Source organism: Cyprinodon variegatus, unplaced genomic scaffold (assembly GCF_000732505.1).
Source record: "Cyprinodon variegatus isolate N-32 unplaced genomic scaffold, C_variegatus-1.0 Scaffold27, whole genome shotgun sequence".
Classification (NCBI taxonomy): Eukaryota; Metazoa; Chordata; class Actinopteri; order Cyprinodontiformes; family Cyprinodontidae; genus Cyprinodon; species Cyprinodon variegatus.
In genome coordinates, this window is record NW_015150480.1 from 1,225,109 (window position 1) to 1,244,775 (window position 19,667).

The following is a 19,667-nucleotide window of genomic DNA, read 5'->3' on the forward strand; positions in this document are numbered from 1 at the left end:
AGTGGAGAGGAAAAACTCCCTTTTAACAGGAAGAAACCTCCAGCAAAAACCAGGCTCAGTGTGAGCGGCCATCTGCCGAGGCCGACTGGGGCTCAAGGAGACAGAAGAAGAGTTACAAAAAGCAACCGTAAAAGACAGCCCCATCCAGGAAACACACAGCCAGGCAGACGAGCTCCAAGCCAGGTCCAATGTCAGAGGTTGAAGAGAGCACATCCAGTTAGTCACAGTCAGAGAAACAGGTGAGGTGAAGCTACTATAATAAAAAGCAGAGAGAGCAGAACGTCAGAGATGGAACTAACAGATTCTGCAGAGTGGGAGAATAGAGATAATATGAATCAGAATGATGAAATAGGGTTAACTATGTCCTCCAGAAGTCTAAGCCTATAGCAGCATAACTATAGAGATAGCTCAGGATGACCTGAGCCAGTCTAACTATAAGCTTTATCAAAAAGGAAAGTTTTAAGCCTACCCTTAAAAGTAGACAGGGTGTCTGCCTCACAGACTAAAACTGGTAGTTGGTTCCACAGGAGAGGAGCCTGATAACTAAAAGATCTGCCTCCCATTCTACTTTTAGAAATTCTAGGAATCACTACTAATCCTGCAGATTGAGAGTGAAGTGCTCTGTTAGGGACATAAGGAACAATCATATCAGATATAAGATGGAGCTTGGCCATTTAAGGCAATGATGTTTAATTTGCATAAACAACTTGCTGATTTGGTTAAAGTATTGATCTGTTTGTTTTAATCAGATGTCTACCCCACACATTTGTTTTTTAAACAACCCTCAAGAGACGTTTTTTTCTCCAAATGAGATCTGGCCAACATACGGGATGCTGCAAACAGTCGACCTTCAGCAGCTCTACATTCCAAGAACTCCTCATGGGATACCCGCTGTGGCAGGATGAGAAATTTTCCCTCAGATTCGCTACATCCAGCCTGGCATGTGTAACGTTTCTCTTCGTATCAGATGAGATCCTAAGTGCTGATGCTGTGTTGTTCTTTTGGGAGCGGGATGAATAAATAAAATGGATTGTCCAGGGAGTGGATGAAAGGAGAGAAAAAGTGGAAGGGGAGAAGAGCAAAATGCGGTTGACATACACCCAGAGAGTGCGGATGTGTGAGGCTGTGATGTGTGAAGATGTTGCAGGCTGAGTGTGGTCCCCTTTGTTTTATCGCCTCACAGCAGAGCTCTCAAGCTTTTTCTGCTGGATGGTTCTGAGGCACAGCCAGGGCCCTTTTACCCACACAAAGGGGCTTTATCGATCAATTTGCATTTTCCTCTTTTATGTTTCCCCCCTTGCGTAATTGGTTCTCGTGCTCGTCGTCTTGCAAGGACGGTTTGTTCACAGATTAGATGCAAGGTGTTGTCTGATAGCTGTGATGTTGCTGTCAACACAGCCTTTTTTGCAGGAAGAGGTCCAAGTCCATTTTCAAAACTCACATACTGGTGCATCTCACTGAGGTAGAATATTAGAGAAAAGTTAGTTTATTTCATTCACTCTATGCACAGGTTCCTTATGCATAGAGTGATTTATAGTTCAATGCTCTATTTCTGTTCATGATTTTGGGTAAAAAACTCAAATTTTAGGTGATTACAAAATTGGAATATTGCAGAGGACATTAAAAATTATTTCTAATACTAAACAAATCTTCTTGTCCACTTCAATAAATACTCTAAATACTTGTGAGGCACTTTTGCTACAATAGTGCTGTGTGGCATGGAGGCATTCAGCCTCTAGCTCTGCTGACATATTAACAGCCTTTTGCTCATCTGCATTGTGGCGTCTGGTTTGTGTCAGCTTTCTCTTAACAATGCCACATGGTATGAGGTCATAGCAGTTTGCTGACAGGTCAGGCACAGTGATAGGCAATAGACTAGCTACTAGCTACTCATAGCTCCATTATTTCCATAGTGTATAATGGAAAAATGTTGTAAAGCAATACTATTTGTTCTAATTATGTGATGTTCTTTATGTTTGATATGAATCTACGACTAAAATATTTAGCCCCTCACTATTTTGGTTTTCTAGGACATGAATGAGAACCCACTATATAAATACACATTTAAAAATAATAGAAAAAAAAGGCCATCTCACAGGGTTTTTTTAACCTCTACCTAACTTGATATTTTTGGTATATTTGTTTAACAACACAAACTGATTAAAAGACACTGATCATAAGCATCAGGTTTTGAAATGGAACTGAAGTAGATTGGAACAAAGTCAAATTAAAGTCCAGATTCAGCTTATGTTATGTTAATATTCCTGGAAAATACAAACAATGAAAAAAATCTGTACTTTGCTTATTTTTATGTAGAGGTGAAACAGTTTGTTGGATCCATTATAATCAATTTAGTATTGAAATCATAACCCGCTTATCTTTTAGTGATTAATAATTGGGTTATACAGACTTTGAAACATACTCTGCTTTCATAGAACAACACACTCAGAGAAGCAATGGTACTAAACTGTGCAAATAAATATAAACATTTTGGATTTCTGTAAATATACTTAATATCTTTCTGTAAAGATTAAGTATGTAGTTTTAGCTGGTTCAGTGTCTGTAAAAAGGCTTTCATTGTGCATATTTTGCTATTTAACTGTTAATTGGAAAAATAATCAACAGATTTAAATACCCACATTTTTAACAGAACTTTATGATTAATCTGGATACTTTTTCAGGGAACGGGCTGCTCAGTGCCACAGTGGGTAGCAGTGTTGCTTTGCAGCAAGAAGGGGAGATTCCATGTTCTCCCTGAGCATGTGTGGGTTCTCTCCGGGTACTCCGGCTTCCTACCACAGTCCAAAACCATGACTGTTAGGTAATTGGCTTCTCTAAATTCTCTTTAGGTGTGAGTGCGTGCATGAATGGTTGTTTGTCCTGTTTTTCTCTGTGTTGCCCTGCCCTGGACCCCCCCTCTCGCCCATAGACAGCTGGAAATAGGCACCAGAACCTCTCGCGACCCCACTTGGGATCAAGCGTGGTGGAAAATGGATGGATGGATGTCAGGGAACTGTAGTAACCCTGGATAAAGCTTGTCAGGAAAGCAGAAGGTTTAATTTTTCAGTCTCCCAACTGGGCTTTGCTGACTGTCTTCTCAAGACCATCAACCTGCTTTTTTGTACATTGTTGTGATGACAATTTTCCTACCCTCAACTTTCTGGCTTGTTACAGCCCTTTGAACACACAGCGTCTTCTAGCATATGGCTTTTTTTTGGCAAACACATTTTGTGGAAGGCAGCTGATTATTTTATTATCATTAATTTATCATAATCAGTTAGAATTGCCTTGATTTATTGAATGTGCAATGAAAGTATGCAAACATTTTGATTTACTGACTTACATCCTCTATGTTACTGAGATGCACCTGTATGTGAAAACCTTTCTAAGGAGAAAACGTGTGAAACATTCCTGAATATTCCACCTAAGCTTTTATTCCCATGCTGTCATCATTTTCCAGCGCAGTAAATTCCATATTTCAGAGCAAGGTTGATGATTTTCCATGACGAAAGCATCCCTCAAAGGAGCTGATCATGTTGAAAACCAAAGCGGTATTCTGGAATGTCCTCCATGCAGATCGTGGGTCAAAGTCGTTCCCTTTTCTTGCTGGTCAACCATCATGGGCTTGTTCTCCTCTGAAACTGCTGCCTTATTTGCCTTCAAGAGGTCGTCTTTTTCTACAAATGTAATAGAGGCTGTCCGCTTAAGAAACTGTCATGAGTAATGCAGCTCTCGAAGCTTGGGTTTCATGTTCTGTGAGCTTTTCTCGCATATATTTCTAGCTATGTTAGAGCTTTCTTCCATCACCCTTCTTCTCCTAGTCGGTACCTTGCATTATGTAAGCAAAAGTGCTGGTGGTTCAGGTGGTGCCCCAGGGCCCCTGCCATCTCATCTTGGTTACGCTTAGAGGGACATGACAAATTACTGCTCACACCCCATCGGGCAAGAACTCACAGGGAAAGAAGCATCAGAGGTAAAAATAGGAGGAAAAGGAGCTGGAGAATCATAGTGCAAAGCTGGAGTAATGGAGTTCCCTGCTGAGCTTTGGGAAGGTCAGACAGGAAATATGGTAATGTGTTAGAATTTTAATATCTTTGTCAAAGTTTTGTTCCCAAGTGGTGGGAAAAAAAAAGGTCTTTAGCAGTGGACAGATGTAGATGTGGGAGTTGGAGGCAGAATTTTCCCATTTTGTAGCGAGACAGAAATACTACTTTCTTTTTACAGCAAGCTTTTTATTGTTAGAAGGAATTAATGAGGGTTAATCAGATTAATTAGGGGAAAATAAGATCAGAAGCAAACGTTTGTTTGAACGTTTGAAGTTTTTTTCCTTAGAACTGATTGTTAAACCAATTAAAGCCAGAGAAAGATGAATAAATACATATTCTTACATTTTAATAAGATTTTTACTTATTTACATAACCCTTATAAAAATGGCTGACATCAGAGAATGCTTCTGTGGTTTACATTTGCTGTCTCTTCTAAGGACTGTAGAAGAAGTCAGAAGTAGGAGCCTGGTTTGTTAAACAAGCTCAGAAAGTTTGTCGGTCTTGGAAATGGCAGCAAAGGCTGGAGATGGAAGTCAGTCAAAAGTTTACATACAGCCAACATCAGCATAAAAAGCACACTTTAATTATTAAATGTATGATTAAACAGTTTTTAAACCCCTGATAATATTTGGATAAACTGCAAAGAAACCAAATGCTCTGTCCTCAGCAAGGTCCAGATGTAGTTCTGGTTCCTTTAAATCAATCATCTCTCCTCTCATCAATAATGGCAGAGCCTGTTTATACTGGATGCTTTCCTGCCACAGACCAACCTTTAAAGCATAGTCTGTATATTTTGTTGGGCTATTCCAGACGTTTAATGTTAGCATTAGTCTAATGGGTCCAAGTTCCCAGGACGGTTTCTAGAACCACAAGTTACTCTTTAGATCAGAGGTCACGGATTAGCTGACCAGGATCTGGATTCGGACCCACCTGCTGGCTAATCTGGACCCAACCTGATTTAAAACCTTTATAAATTCCCGCATGTTGTCCGATGACAGTGTCTAACTTCACTTGCGCCGGTTCTCCTGTTAATACCGTAAAAGCCCTCCGGAGTGTCCAGCACCAGGCTGCACGTGATACAAATTAGCCAATGAGCTGCTGTCAGTCTGGGTTGCTGCTGCGAGCTACTTTACTTTATTTACACAGCAGGCAAACCTGTTAACTGATTGTTCAGAAAGATGATCACTATTTTTTGTTCCCTGTTGGTCACATAACTCCACATCCCGCGCATGGTGCCTGGGCCATCGTTATTTGTCACCGCTGTCGGGTAGCTACAGTCTGTGGCAACAGCGGGCCCCTTTAACAACTAATCCCATGATGCTTTGCGAGGAGAGCTGTCCTCGCATAGCATTCCAGGATATATCTACTCATCTAATGACCGTGGATGACCAATACTTTTGAAGGTGCATTGTGGGTAATTTCGAGTCCACTACTTTTTCATCCACTAGACATTCGGACACTCATCTTAAATGGGCCTAAGCATTATTTATTACCTTATATAGTGGTTAGGGCGCACACTTGGACACAGCCAATAATTTCTAGGCCTAATGACACTGGTGTCCCAGTAGTTTCCGATTTTGTAAGGACTGAGGATTGGATTTATCTGATCATCAGAGGAAAGCAGTTTTTGTAAATCAGTTGAAAAAGTGTTCATCTCCACCTCACATCTTATTCCATGTTTCCTGATTAGCTTTCCCGCTGCTCTAAACCAAAACATGTTGGATGGCCTGGCCTGGCATTTTAGAAAAACCCTTTATCCAGTATCCTATTGGCTTATAAAAGAATGAAAGGAGACTAATGGACCTCGCCGCTACTGGGTTTTTCCAATTCTTCCTTTCAGAAGTGCCTTAATGCTTCACATGGGATAGAGTCAAAAAGCTGTTGGAAACATTGCAAATTTCTGTCTATGGATTTAGCTGATTCCATTCCAGTGAGGCAGCCATTGGAATAGAGTGCACTCTCCATGCTCAACTTTTAGATTAGAGTATTCTGTCTTGGTGCATGTATTTTTTTCCAACACAACTCCCACCCACCAGATTTTTTTTTCTTTTTCAGGCCATTTTTTTATGAGCCTGAAAGATGGTAGTGGGTAAAGATCCTAAGAGATCAGAAGTTTCCTTAATATTCAGAGCAGTGTGTCAGCCACCAACAACCATTCCATGTTCCGAGTCACTTAATCCTCTTTTTATTTAAATTAAATTGGCTCTTGTGTGTCCAACACTTGTATTAAAATAAAAGCAACAACACTGAAGTTGCATGTTGCATAATCCTTTAAGCTCAAAATCCAAACTACCTTAATGCCTAAGTAATGAGTGTGTATTATCCCTTCCTGCAGAGGGTCCAGGTGACTGCATATGATTTAAGGTGGAGTCCCCTTGCATGTTGGGGTTATCTGGGAGGAATTAATGGCAGCTGGTGGGATATATTACAGTGGTGCTACCTAGTCGTGCCATGTAGCAAGGCCGTACATAAATCACAGCAGCAAAGTGACTTGGACAAGCTGATGGGTGAAATGCTGCTGCCGGTATAGACCCAATATCGACTTTTTCCGCTTGCTCCTCTCCTAAATCATAAAATGTGGAATATAAATGGCCTAATTATTCCGACTGAGAGTGACTTAAAGCAACTCCATTTTATTCTATCTTCCCACTTCCTTAGGTGGGCAGATCTTGCATAACTGGAAGACCGAAATTTTGAGATCTGGGTGTGAAATCCTGATAAAATTCTTGAGATGTTAATGTGACAGTCTGATAAATTCGCCCTCCTTATGAAAATAGAAGGATGCAGCCATGGCTATCGATGCCCTTGATGTTGCCTACTGCACGGCCTTTATATAAATGGTGAACTGAAAGGGTTATCAATCACAATAGGGAATCCCTGGAGTCATCATTTAGTATTGATATGACAAACAGTCAACATCGGAGGTAAAACCATAGATTTATCTACCAGCTGCATGACTTTACAACTTAAAAAATCCTTCTTTGTATCCTTTATCAAGCAATCTGCTGCTGAACTGTAGACTTTAAAGCATCCTGCTCACTATAGTAGTGCAGTCTTCAGGGCTGTGGAGACAGTCGGTCCCCCACTGCTGCTGGCCCATTAAACACCACTGCAGCAGGAAGCTCAGCAGCCACAGCCAGCCATCTCTGGGATACACAGTGATCTATACATCTGATGAGAGACACTGCTGCAGTCTAAAAGCACCTCTCCAAATGCTACTTCTATTCAAAGAGAAGGAGGGTAATTCAAACTTTCATTAGGGACCCTCTGCATGCCCTTGGACCACTTTAGCGTTCCTCCCCTAATTATCGACACCAGCCTCAAGCCCAAAGCAGAGGCAGCTGCGAATGAGTGAGTCACAATCCAGAAATACAAGCAGGAAGGGTGCATGAGGAGCTCTGCAGGGCCTGCATTCACACCAGGAAGTCTGAGCAGAATTAGGCGTCCTTTTATTTTACCTCCTTAAAGTAGGAGTCGGATGTGGGGTTCATCCTCAGGATAATGTTTGATTTGCTGTAATGTTTGCCCTCAAACTGCAGTAGCAGTGCCATTTATAACCCCTCCTCCTTTCACATGCATTTCTCAAATTTTTTCCTTCAACATGGAAAAAAAAAATCCCACATTATGATAATCAGTTCAGACAGGAATGAATTTATAAACATGATTATGTTTGTTTTACTTTATTAAAACCCTTTTAGAGTCTGGACAGGAACTTAAAGCCAAAAATGATCTATAAGCAGAGGGTTGCATTATTATTATTCCTGTGACTAATGCTGTGAATATGTCCCCATGGAATCCTATTGCCACGCTCCTCAAAATGTTCTTTTCCTATTAGCATCAGCGCTGTCTTAGTAAAGAAACAAGACTGGAACTAAATGCAGGGAGTCTGACAACCAGCTGTTCAGCTTTATTAAGTAGATTATCATCCTAATTTAGCAGTGTCCACTTAGGTCTTAATATGAGTGGATTTCAATGGTTTAAATAGATATTTAGGAGACCTTTTAAGATGTTTTCAGATTTCTTTCCTTTTCTTTCTGATTAAAATTTGAATAGGAGTATTAGATTTGGAAAATAGGTTGTGAGAGTAATTTTTATAAGTCTTAACTTCCCATTTGTAACAAGCAGAGTTTTCTGAGTCTGGAAGAGTTCCTTCAACATGGTGTAATGTCAGCCGAAAACTGACGCAGCAAGGATCAGGTGTGTGAAAGAGGAGCTGGGTTTCCTACCTCTGGTGCTTAAACTGTAGTTCAAACATGGCTGGAATGTCTGTGGAGGAGAAAGAGGAAATAGAGCAGTTGAATTTAAGTAACACAAAAAGCAACTAAATATAAGAAAAAGATGAGAGTCATTATACATATTTCATTTACTACATCTATGTAAAGTCAAAGTATCAGCTCTGGACAAAAGTTTCTTTCTGATTTTGTCTTTTTGATTATGTCCTTTGGTGCAATGAATTTTCCTTTTTCTGGATGAAGTCCTGCTGCAGGACAAATTTCCACCGGATGTGATTCACCGCTCAGCTGCATCCCAAAAAATGTCTTTATATATATTCCTGCATGTTCATTTATATGTGATTGGTTGCCTCTAAATGTTGGGTATATTATAGGTGGGGAAAGAAAATATGTGCATGCGTCTTATCTGAACGGAGATGAGGTATTATTTAATTCTGTTACAGATTAATGAGAATAGATTATTTAAAATGAATCATTTTCCCTTTTTTATTTTCACCCAGAAAGAGCTAATATAACATTTAACTGCTTCTGTTTGTTTGTTTTTATATCAGTGCATGAGCACCGTCCAAAAAGTCAACCATTAAACACGTATGGTGCCTTAAAAAAAATATTTACCACCTTTGAACTCTTCATCGCATTTTGGCACAACATTACAGCTAGACTGTTTTTTTTGTTCTTGTTTTAATGCAAATGTATATTATTTATTTATATTATAGTAACAACAAAAGGTTGGACAAAACGATGAAAAAAGAAGAAAATAAAGTGGAGTCAAAAATTTTTGCCAAAAAAACAACAAATCTGAACATTGCCGTCTACATAGGTACCCACCTCTTTTTATCTGATACCTCTAAATAACTTGTGTTCAGAAGGAAGTTAAAACTATGAATGAATCCACATGTTCAAGCTAATATTAGTAAAAATTAGGGATGAAACTATTAATCATGATTAATCGATTATTGAAATAATAGTAAAGTAATTTAGTAATTGCTTAATTGTTAACTGGAGTATAGAGACTAACCATACCTTTAGCTGAAAGAGCAACCCACTTAGAGCAGTAATTATACCAAAATTGTAAAAAGAAATATATATTTATATAATTTGTATTTAAGATAAAAAAACAAAAAACTTTTTCATCTGTGTATATACTCTATCCAGAACTCCTCTAGTAGAAACATTCTAGTTTTGCCTGGTTTAAATCTATAAAAAACTTCTTTAAAGAACCTTTTGCTATCCGAAAATGAGTCGATTAATTGCAAAGAAATAATTGAGAGATTAATCGATAAGCAAAAAAATAGTTAGTTGCAGCCCTAGTATAAATACAGCCATTCAATGCAAGTATACATCTTTTCTGCCTACATGCTAAAAGCTATGGGCAGATGAAAACAAACACTATATCCCCTTTTGCTTTACTCCCTGCTGTAAAACACGATGGTGGCAGCATCGTGCTGTGGAGGTTCTTTCTCTCTGCTCAATGCTGGTTAAAAATGAAATGGGAGACAGCTAAAGGCTTGAGACTGGTTGAAGCTTTACCTTCCCGCTGGATGAAAACCCTTAATATGCTACAAGACACAAGAGCTTCAGTGGTATAAGACAAACTAATGAAAGTGGTATGGCCAAAACTTAGACATAATTATGAAAATATGTGGTAACTTTTAAAAACCTGCATGAACTCCAGCTCTTTTTCTTTAAAAAGAAAAGAAAGTAAAAAAAAAAAAAAAACAGCAAGGAAATCCAAAAGGCACGTTTCAGTTCAAGACAGTGAGGATATTAAACGCAAAAACGGCACCATCCCATATGTTGCTGGAGTCGCTGAAAAACGTGAGAGGATTTTCTCCAAACACAAAACCCCAGTACATTCCAAACCAAACAAAACCCTTAAACCGAGGCTAGTGCATCCTAAAGACAAAACCCCTAAACCAAATATGGGCGGAGAGGTGTATGCAGCTCAGTGCAGTGAGGAATACTCTGATCTTTATATTGGAGAAACCAAACAACCTCTCCACAGACGCATGGCCCAACACAGAAGACCGACCTCCTCAGGACAAGACTCTGTAGTACATCTACGCCTTATGGACAAAGAACATTCTTTTTTTTAGGACCTGAATATTCGCATTCGGGGCAAACAAGATGGCTGGTTTGACCGGGTGTGAAAGAAGCCATCTATGTAAAAAAAAAAAATAATAACTTTATACAGCGGGGTTGGACTCAGATTTAAAAAACCTTCAATGCAGCAATTGAGTTAATCCCTTCCCGCTATCAGCACACCCCCCACCCCATTACAGGGGAACAGAACACCTCAATTCCGTTTAACAAACCCCCTTTCAGAGACATAGACAAGTATGGGGTATTGCAGGCTAACAAAAGAAGCCAGACGACGATAACCGTGGCCCCTTGCTTCCCCGTTCAGACCAGACCCGGAGCTGATGACTTGGTTCGAATGCCCGGTCCGGTCAGCAGCCCCTCCCCCCCATATCTGGTTACCATAGATATGCTAGCATTGCTATCAACAGCTTAGTGACAAAATCATACTTCCAGCTTGCAGTTGTGATGGCCTTACTGTCGGAAGAGCCCCTTGTTTCAGTAAAAGCAGTTTAGCAAATCCTGCTTTGAACTGTCCAAGGTTTTGAAACCTATCTTTGGTAAAATACTTAGAGCAAATGAGCTGAGCATCAAACTTTGCAGAGATCCTCTAGAACACAAAAATAATCCATGCCTGTCGAGTCCTCGGATCCTTGGGAAGACTGTGAAAATTTTCCCCTTTCTCCGTGCAGCCTGGAACACTGCATTTACGCACGTGGTGCTGGCTCATTTTCAATGGAGAAACTGCCTGCTTTGTAATTCTTGTAGAAGTAAACCCAACTGTAGGCTAAACAGCTAAACTAGTGTCTTACATCTGCCTCTATTTATGTTCTTGGGCCAGTGAACCAGTGATCTATATGTCAATTTCAGGGCATGACAAAAGTAAAGGCCAGAACCAAATAAGGAACAACCCAGAATTCACGTCAATTCGGGCCTTTGTTTGGATTCGCCCGTTTTATGGTGTTTAGAATTGTGAGATTTGCACAGATTTGCAGAGATAGGAGGTGTCAATGGGGTTTGAACTTCTCTGTACGTCTATTTCACCCACTGAACTATCGTAATCGTTTTTTCGTCCTATGACCCCTTTAAAGGTGTTCTGATCCACTCAGTGGATGTGGTCGATAATACGGAGTCCGGCTTGTGGTTCTGTAAAAATTCCCAGAAATTTCAGCGGAGGGAAGCCGACTTTCTTTGGTTCATCTCACAGATGTTACTGTGGCAACTGGACCCAACCTGCCAGGCAGCCATGCTGCGTCATCTTATTCCTCCTCCTCCTCTTTTTGTTTCTGCACAGAGACTTGATCACTCTCATTGTCTCTTTGTTTTCTGCTTCCCCCCTCAGGTCATTCATCAGGTAGTCTATCTCTGCACCATTCTTCTCCACACTCTGTATTCTCCTCTCCAATTGCACCTGTCTGTGATTTCATGCACCAATCCTTCCCCTCCCCCACCACCAACACTTCACTCAGCACTCCTTCTGCAATCCATTTTAAGGTCTCTGCTGATTTCCTCTCACTGTTTTTGTGTGTGTGTAGGTGGACGTGGGAGTAGTTCACTTCACCCCTCTGGTCAAGCCTCAGATTCAACAGCCCTTCAAGCTGGTGGAGAAAGTCGTCAGGAACGTTTTCCAGTTTCGCCGGAAGCACTGCCATAAAGGAGTAGAGTAAGCACAACTCTCACACTTGACGGACCTCACAAGGCCTCCGCCACGTCCTCATCTATCATTCTGTCTGCATTTTTCATTCTGCGCCCTGACAGCGGTGTCTCATCCCATCATTAATTAGCCTGGAATTTGATTGACTTTTTTTCCATTTATGCATACAGATTCCTGACAATGCAGCCTCTCTGTTACCAAACCCTGAACATTAAAGCAACTTCAGAGCTCAGTTTAACAACCAGCAGCAACAGGCCCACTCAGCCACATGCATGCGATGGCTGCCCATCGCCCCCGTGCTTGTTGGGGAAGCGTATGTAGGCCCGGATAACAAAAGGAGCCGGGCTGTGTGGAAGGGATCAGTAATTATGAGTCACTGAGGTGGCACAGGAAGACGAGGCAGAGTGTTTTATGTAAGAGCAGTAGGTTGGCGGCAGCCGCATCGAATTTGAGAGGCAGCTTTCAGAACCGATGAACCTTAAAAGGGTCTTTAGGGAGTCTGAAAGTGGCTAATGTTTTCTAGCGGACCGATGAACATAAATGAAAATTTTCAAAAATTCTCAAAAGTAAATGATTTAATGTGTTACAGTGTGTTACAATAACTCAAATTCAAATAGGTTTTTATGCATGTTTTTCTGAGATTGTTGACAGAGTCGACTAGTGCCTGCAGATAATTCACACATGCATTTTTTGCATCATTATATCTATCATTGGGAATCTACCTGATCCACCAACACAGAGTAGTACATGACGATAAACTGTTGCATATGTTTGTATTAAGATCTCCTGAATCAATGCTTTGCTGAACCACCCCTACAACAACAACTTCAAGTTTATTAGTGTATGCCAGCTTACGACTGAAACATTTGTTCAGTCATATGCATAAAATTGCTCTTCAGTCTTTCCCCAGGTTTTAGCTCTGGCTAAAGCCCCCGTCACACCTCAACGATTTAGCCAGCATAGGGCCGACGTAGGGATGCACGATATAATCGGCCCTCTATCGGTATCGGCCTGTATCGGCCTTAAAACTGAATATCGGACATCGGCCACCCCCCCAATATATTTAACCCGATATTTAATCAGCTTCTGAGTATCTGAAGTCTAAAAAATAAAATAAAATACTACTTCTTCTTCCTCAAAAACTTATTTTTTACAGACTTAAAAACTTCTAAAGACGAGGGAAAAAATATTGATACATGAAAATATCACAATATCTTCATATGCTGATATATTGCCATTTAAAAACACCATATCAATCTCTTTTACTAATGAAATATTGCTATATGTCATCGTTATGCTACGAAATCCCCCGAAAATTCACGAAATTTTGCCATATTTTTATATGTTGATATATTGACGCGGTATCGATCTATTTTACTAACAAAATCTCACAAGAATTTGTAAAATATCACGAGAGTTTGTAACAGAACGATGAAATTTCACGAGATTTTGAAAGTAAAATAGATCGATACCGCGTTTTTAAAAATCTATTTGATATCAGCATACCAAAATATATTTGAGTATATTATTTTTCAACGTGTCAGAAATGGATAACAAAACTGCTATTTTCAATGACTACGTATTTTTGTCCAGCTTTAACATCAGTATCGATATTGGTTATCGGCTACATGAGTTTTAAAATATCGGCATATCGAATATCGGCCAAAATCCAAATATCGTGCATCGCTAGGCTGACGTATGAAAAATCTTGCAAAAACGCTGGCATACGATGGATAAGTTATGGGTAAGTTTTGTAGAAGTTATGAGCACGCTAAAGCACACTTGCACACGTCCACATATGACAAGTATATCGAAAACTTTTGAGCATGCTCAAAATTTCCCAGCATTTGCCGTACATGGGGCATAAGTTTCAGGTAAGTTATTTGATCGTTGACATACGTTAAGTGTAAGTTACTCATAAGCTGTAGCGTCTAGCTTATCCAAAACCTATGAGTAACTTGCAGAGGCGGTTCTAGACAGGGGCCAACAGGGGCCTGGGCCCCTGTAGAACTAGTCCTGGCCCCGTTTATGGCCCCTGTACTGAAAACACAGACAACAAAATTGATGCATTTAGCAGATGCAATTATGTTTAGAATAATTACCTTTTTTAGATCTGTTTTTGCAGTGTAACTAAATCAGTTTCTAATGATGAAAGAAGAGACTTCTATTTGTACCGTGCACCAATTTAATATTTTGGCTGGACTATTTACTTTAACAATTATTTAAAAATTGCAAGCAGCTTTAGCTTCACCTGTGCTGAGAAATTTTTACAGCTTTTATCTGTTAGATCAGAAGTGTGCAACCTGGGCTTTATGGCTCATTTATAATAACACTCTTGTCCTAGGTTTTTTGTGTGTGTTTGTTATGTGTGTGTTATTTTTTAGTTCTATGCCCCCCCAAAAAAAACACCGGCCCCATCCAGCCCCCTGGTAAATTATGTCTAGAGCCACCACTGGTGACTTCTGTATAATTTACCTACTTATCAAGAATTTATCTCCAACGAGGATCAACGTATTTGACGTGTTCCAGACAACCGCTGAACGTGTTTTTAACTCATAGCTACTGTATAATGGCATATTGAGAGCATTTTGATATAAAAGGGAATTCATAGGAGGAAACCATCAGTTCTCCTCCACACTTCATCCTATCATAGGGTGAGCCAGAAGGTGAGTGTGATGGATCCTCCCTGCGTTCACGCCCACGGCCAACAAACTTCCTAGCAGACATGACGCTAAATCTGCAGTGACTGCAAACCTTTCTTTTTTCTGGTGAGCGGTAAACAGCAGCTAGGTTAATCAAAGACATCCTTTTATGCAGGACATCGCATCGCTGCCCCCACAGGACACTGGATTGTGCATCATTTAGTGGATATTAGGCTGCCGTCGGTTAAGTTAGGCTGTGGTTGGACATAAGTTCTGGTCTTGTTATGAATACTCTATGCATACACCCAAAATTGAAAAGAATTCATAGAAAGTTCAGCATATGCCAGCGTTTTAGGAGATTTTGGGACGTCAGTAATTATGCCTTCTAAATCAAGGAGTCTGGATAGTTTTGTTAGGTACAGTCTGTAGCCCTGAGAGAAGTTAATATTTTATGAGCCGCTCTTGGTGTGATTTCAATCAAGTTTAGCTGGTGGACAATTTCTTTCCGTCAAAATTTTTAAATGCCTTAATCCTACATGGTCATTTAGATATCAAAGCCAGCTAAATGTGGGTATTTGCACCATCCTATCTCTGCAGAAAGCTGTTTCCAGAGGCGTGCCGTTTGGAGCTGACTCAGCAGATGATGCAGAAGGCAGACGTAGACCCCGTCCTGCGCCCCACCGAGCTCACCATACCGCATATAAAGGCTTTATCAGAGGCTTACGCTCACCTCTGCACCAAAGACCCCAGCCTCTTTAGCTATGACTTTAGGGAGGAGCTCAGACTGAGGCACCTAGGGAGGAATCAGCACACTCCAGTTGATGCATTTGACGAGATGCCAAGGGCTCCAAAACCTTGCTGAAAACAAGCATGAAAACCCAAAAGGAGCTCACTAATAGCAGAAAGACAACACATTGCTCTTAGCTTTGACATTTCCACCTGGCACAGACATACATTTTTAAACATTTCCTCAGCACCCTAGGAGAAATAAGTCATTTGAAACAAAAGTGTCGGAGCTCTATTTTCCTTCTATTCGTTTCTGGAAAGAGAAAGAAAGCAGCTAGTTACCCACAGTAGCTCCCAGCAAGTAAGTATCTCTTTATGTCCCATTTCTTTCTTCGTTTCTATCTAACACCTCGTCCTGTGGGAGCTGAAAGAAATGTCAGTGCTTTCAGGGTGATTTAGAGAACGGGAACATGGCAGCTCCACATCCAGGACATTTTTTTTCTCTCACTTAAGTGTGTATTGCTCCATCACTTGGGAGATGGAGCTTAAAGGGCTGCAGAAATTGCTTTGAATTTTTCAGCTGAAATAAAAAAGAATAAAGACCATAAACCTATTTTAAAATGTTGGACAAGAGGTTTTCATTTTGCTTTTTCTCTATTAAAATTATATTGAAGATCAAGCAAGTTGTTGTCTGTATGTTTGCCGGAGCAGCATTATGAAATGCTACCAGCAGGTTTCGTTTAATCAATCAGAAATACCTTTTAAAGCAAAAATATACATTTTGAATAAAAGTGAACATGCAGTTATTATTTAAAAATGCGATGGAACCATTTTGAAACCTCTTTGAATATTAGAGCAGATTTTGATCAGCAGAACAGTGATGCTCCCTGCCAGTACGACAGATGGTATGCTTGGGTCCACTTGCCAGAGGGAGTTTGGTGAGAGGTGGTGATAATCTCTTGCAGCAATAAAAAAAAAAGTCACATGGTTGAATAATGTGCTGCTGTCTTCTATAGTCCACTGATTGGCTTAAAAAAAAAAAACAGTGTCGGTTCTGAGCTTTTATTTTGGTAGGTGAACAAGTGATGATTTTAATGTGTAGATATGATGCCTTGCACAGCAGCTGCAGGATAGTGATCTGTTATATAGGTTTGGCTTTGCGGGAGTGCTGAAGACTCTTTGGATTCTGCATTTTAGGTGTTATATATATATATATATATATGCATTATGCATTACATCATCATAAGGGAGGACTGTTGGCCTAGTGGTTAAAGCAGTGTGTTTGTGCTCTGAAAAGGTTGCAAGTACCCGGTTTGATCCCCACAGCCTCCACTCTGGGTTCAGTAAAACCCTTAACGTCACACTGCTCCCTGGGCGCCACACAGTGGCAGCCCACTGCTCCACAAGGGGATGGGTTACATCCAGAGAGTGAATTTCCCCATTGTGGGGCAATAAAGAGATCTACAATTTTTTTTTTTTACATTTTACACATGGAAGTTCACTTTTATTCTTTTGAGTTTTATGCAAAATGCTAAAAATAAGTGCAAAGCATTGCAAAGAAAATAATACATGGCTCAGCAAATTAAAAAGAAAAACCTTTTGCTGCTGTTACATTTTTTAAGCCTTTTTGAGTCTCCTAGAGACGTTTTTGCTCATTCTTATATGTTAATGTTTTCTATAACATTTCTAGTGTCGTCATCATGCTAGAAGGAGACCCTTTGCTCCACTCCACAAGTCTTTTTTTGCCTCCAGCAGGTTTTCTTATATTTAATTTCCTCCACCTTTCCATCAACTCTGACTAGCTTCCTTATTCCTGCTGAGGAATAATATCCCATATATTCTGGTGTCCATAGTTGTTTTTCTCCCACACGTTGTGTTTTTCATGTAACCCAATAAATTTGCCTGAAAATGTTCTGCAATCTGTATTTTTCATTGGTTTTGTGATCCCAGTATTACAAAAGGCCGTGTTTACGAAGTAAACAACAAGTTGTCATAGTAACAGCTTGTCCTGCTTGTGTTTCAGATCCATTAGAGTTACATTTGGCTGCTTTTCTGATAAATGCTCCCCAAGCTTAATCTGTAAATAAAGTTGGATGAGCTCATTTAGGGTGTTTTTGGTTGATCAACACTACTTTCTACTTCACCATTTTGAGATACATTATGCTAAAACATTTCTTAATAAAAGACAGTTTGTTGGTGTTATTTAAATAATTTAAAAAATGTTCAGGGGGTATGAATACTTTTGCAAGGCTTCAGATGAAGTCTAGTCTTATAATTCTGTTATGTCAGTTTTTAATCCTTTTTCTTAATTTTTCTCTAGATTTTGTGGACAAGGGCCTATATACATTCTAAAACCATTAGTTTGCAAATTTTACCTGTTTTTCTGATATTTTTTGCTTTAAGCAATGATCCTAAACAATTAGGGAATCTCACAAAGTAGAGCTTTTCTTTATACTTCACTGAAAGCTCCTATAAAACCTCAGAGAAAAAGAAAAAAAAAAACGTTTTGCTTCACTTGGGGAAAAAGTGTGAAAAAAGTTAGTTTTTTTCAGCTCAGCTAGAAGTACTCTTGTTTTTTATCATGTTATTAAATCAAATAATATTCAATAGTTCATATATTAAACGAAAACATGCCCTATTGGCTGCTTGTTAGAACAATTTAAAGTGTGACTCTAATTCAAATCATGGTGAATCCAAAAGTGAATAAGACATTTGGAAAATTATTATTTAAATGATTTGCTTAATCAGAAATCAACAACTTGATTCTTAGACTTCTTTAACTGAGCTAGTAGCACTACCATTAAATACATCTTTGGTCATAATTTGGTAATTAAAATGTAACGAGCACATGAGAAAACATGAATGTTAACATTACAATAGTCTTTAAACCCTTAATGAAATGAAGCTTATTCTATCTTAAACAAAAATTACATGTTAGGGTAGGTGGTTCATCTTGTTAGTTTTGCTTTACTCAACAGTAAACACCTGAAATTTTCAAAAATATGGTTTAACTTGGAAATGTGTCCCTAAATGTACCAGACCTTTACCTCTGCTTATCTAATACTAGTTAATCTAGTACAAGCAGCTCACAGCAGAGGAGTTCTTTGTTCCAGCCAGATACATGTCAGGGAAGCACAACCCAAAAGTATTCATCCTTTTTAAGATGCCTAAATAGCAAAAAAAAAAAAAATATATATATATATATATATAGTGTCTCACTTAGAGGATTAAATTATGTAAATTAGCGTAAAAGCTAAGCACACGAGCAGGGTTCGAGATCGGCCTGTTTTTCAGGGTAGTCCTGTTTCTCTGACTGACTGGCTGGTAGGGGTGTGAATAATTGTTTTGTATCGATGCATTGGGCCAACTGCTGATGATCGGATTCATCGCTGCGTCCGCAAGAGTATCGATTCATGTTCTTTTTTTTTTTCTCCTCTGGTCTATTTTTATCCATTTGCTCCTGGAGGAAATTCTGACTCCCGATGCTGCAGTGGTGCTAAACCTATTTTGCCGTCCTAGCTCGCCTTCTTAGCCAATACCCTCTTTCAGCATGCACACACACACTTGCATAAACAGTAAGCAAGACAGACATGGTGGAGATGGCGGAGGTGAAAGAAGAGGTAGGCAGGATAGACATGAAAAAGATGACTTATACACCCCTTGTGGGTTCAAGTCATTTGTGTGGAAGTATTTTGGGTTCTATTTTTTGTTACTTAATTTGCTAGTGCACTTATGCACTCATTGCAGTATTTTTTGATACAAGGCTTTCAGAATCTATAACACATAGGGATAATTTTTCAGTGAATGTTTTCATAGGCCTAGGTGGAGTACAACTTTTCTACTTCTGTTATTTGCTGTTTCTCAAATAAAATGCATAACGATATTACAGCTTTCATTGATTTAGTTCAAATAAAAAAAATTGTCTAGCCTTTAAGGTAAGAAAAAAAAAATGAACCAATTAATGAAATCGAATCGAGGTGTATTATAGAGTATTGAAAATAATCGAATTGTTGGGTCAAGAAATTGATGCTGAATCGAGTCGCCATGATGGGTGTGATTTACACCCCTACTGGCTGGATGTCCTCTCTTCGTCCTCTGACATGGGAGCTGGCTCGGAGCTTGTTTGCCTATGTGTGTTTCCTGGACGGGGCCGCCTTTTGCAGCTGCATTTTGTATCTCTGCTTCCGTCTCCTTGAACCCCAGTCGGACACAGCAGATGGCCGCTCACACTGAGCCCGGTTCTGTTGGAGGTTTCTTCCTGTTAAAAGGGAGTTTTTCCTCTCCACTG

At 39.7% G+C, this 19,667-nt stretch overlaps 1 protein-coding gene across 2 annotated transcripts in view; it reads left to right on the plus strand.

The window, feature by feature from the left end:
* tfb1m (transcription factor B1, mitochondrial) overlaps positions 1–16,589 on the plus strand; it is a 52,660-nt gene extending 36,071 nt beyond the window's left edge. For both annotated transcript variants that reach the window (XM_015396645.1, XM_015396652.1), the window contains exons 7-8: positions 11,893–12,020; positions 15,251–16,589. In XM_015396645.1, coding sequence (XP_015252131.1) covers positions 11,893–12,020; positions 15,251–15,515 — 393 coding nt within the window. In that variant the 3' untranslated portion in view covers positions 15,516–16,589. The remainder of the gene's footprint in view (positions 1–11,892; positions 12,021–15,250) is intronic.
* The last annotated feature ends 3,078 nt before the right edge of the window (positions 16,590–19,667 follow it).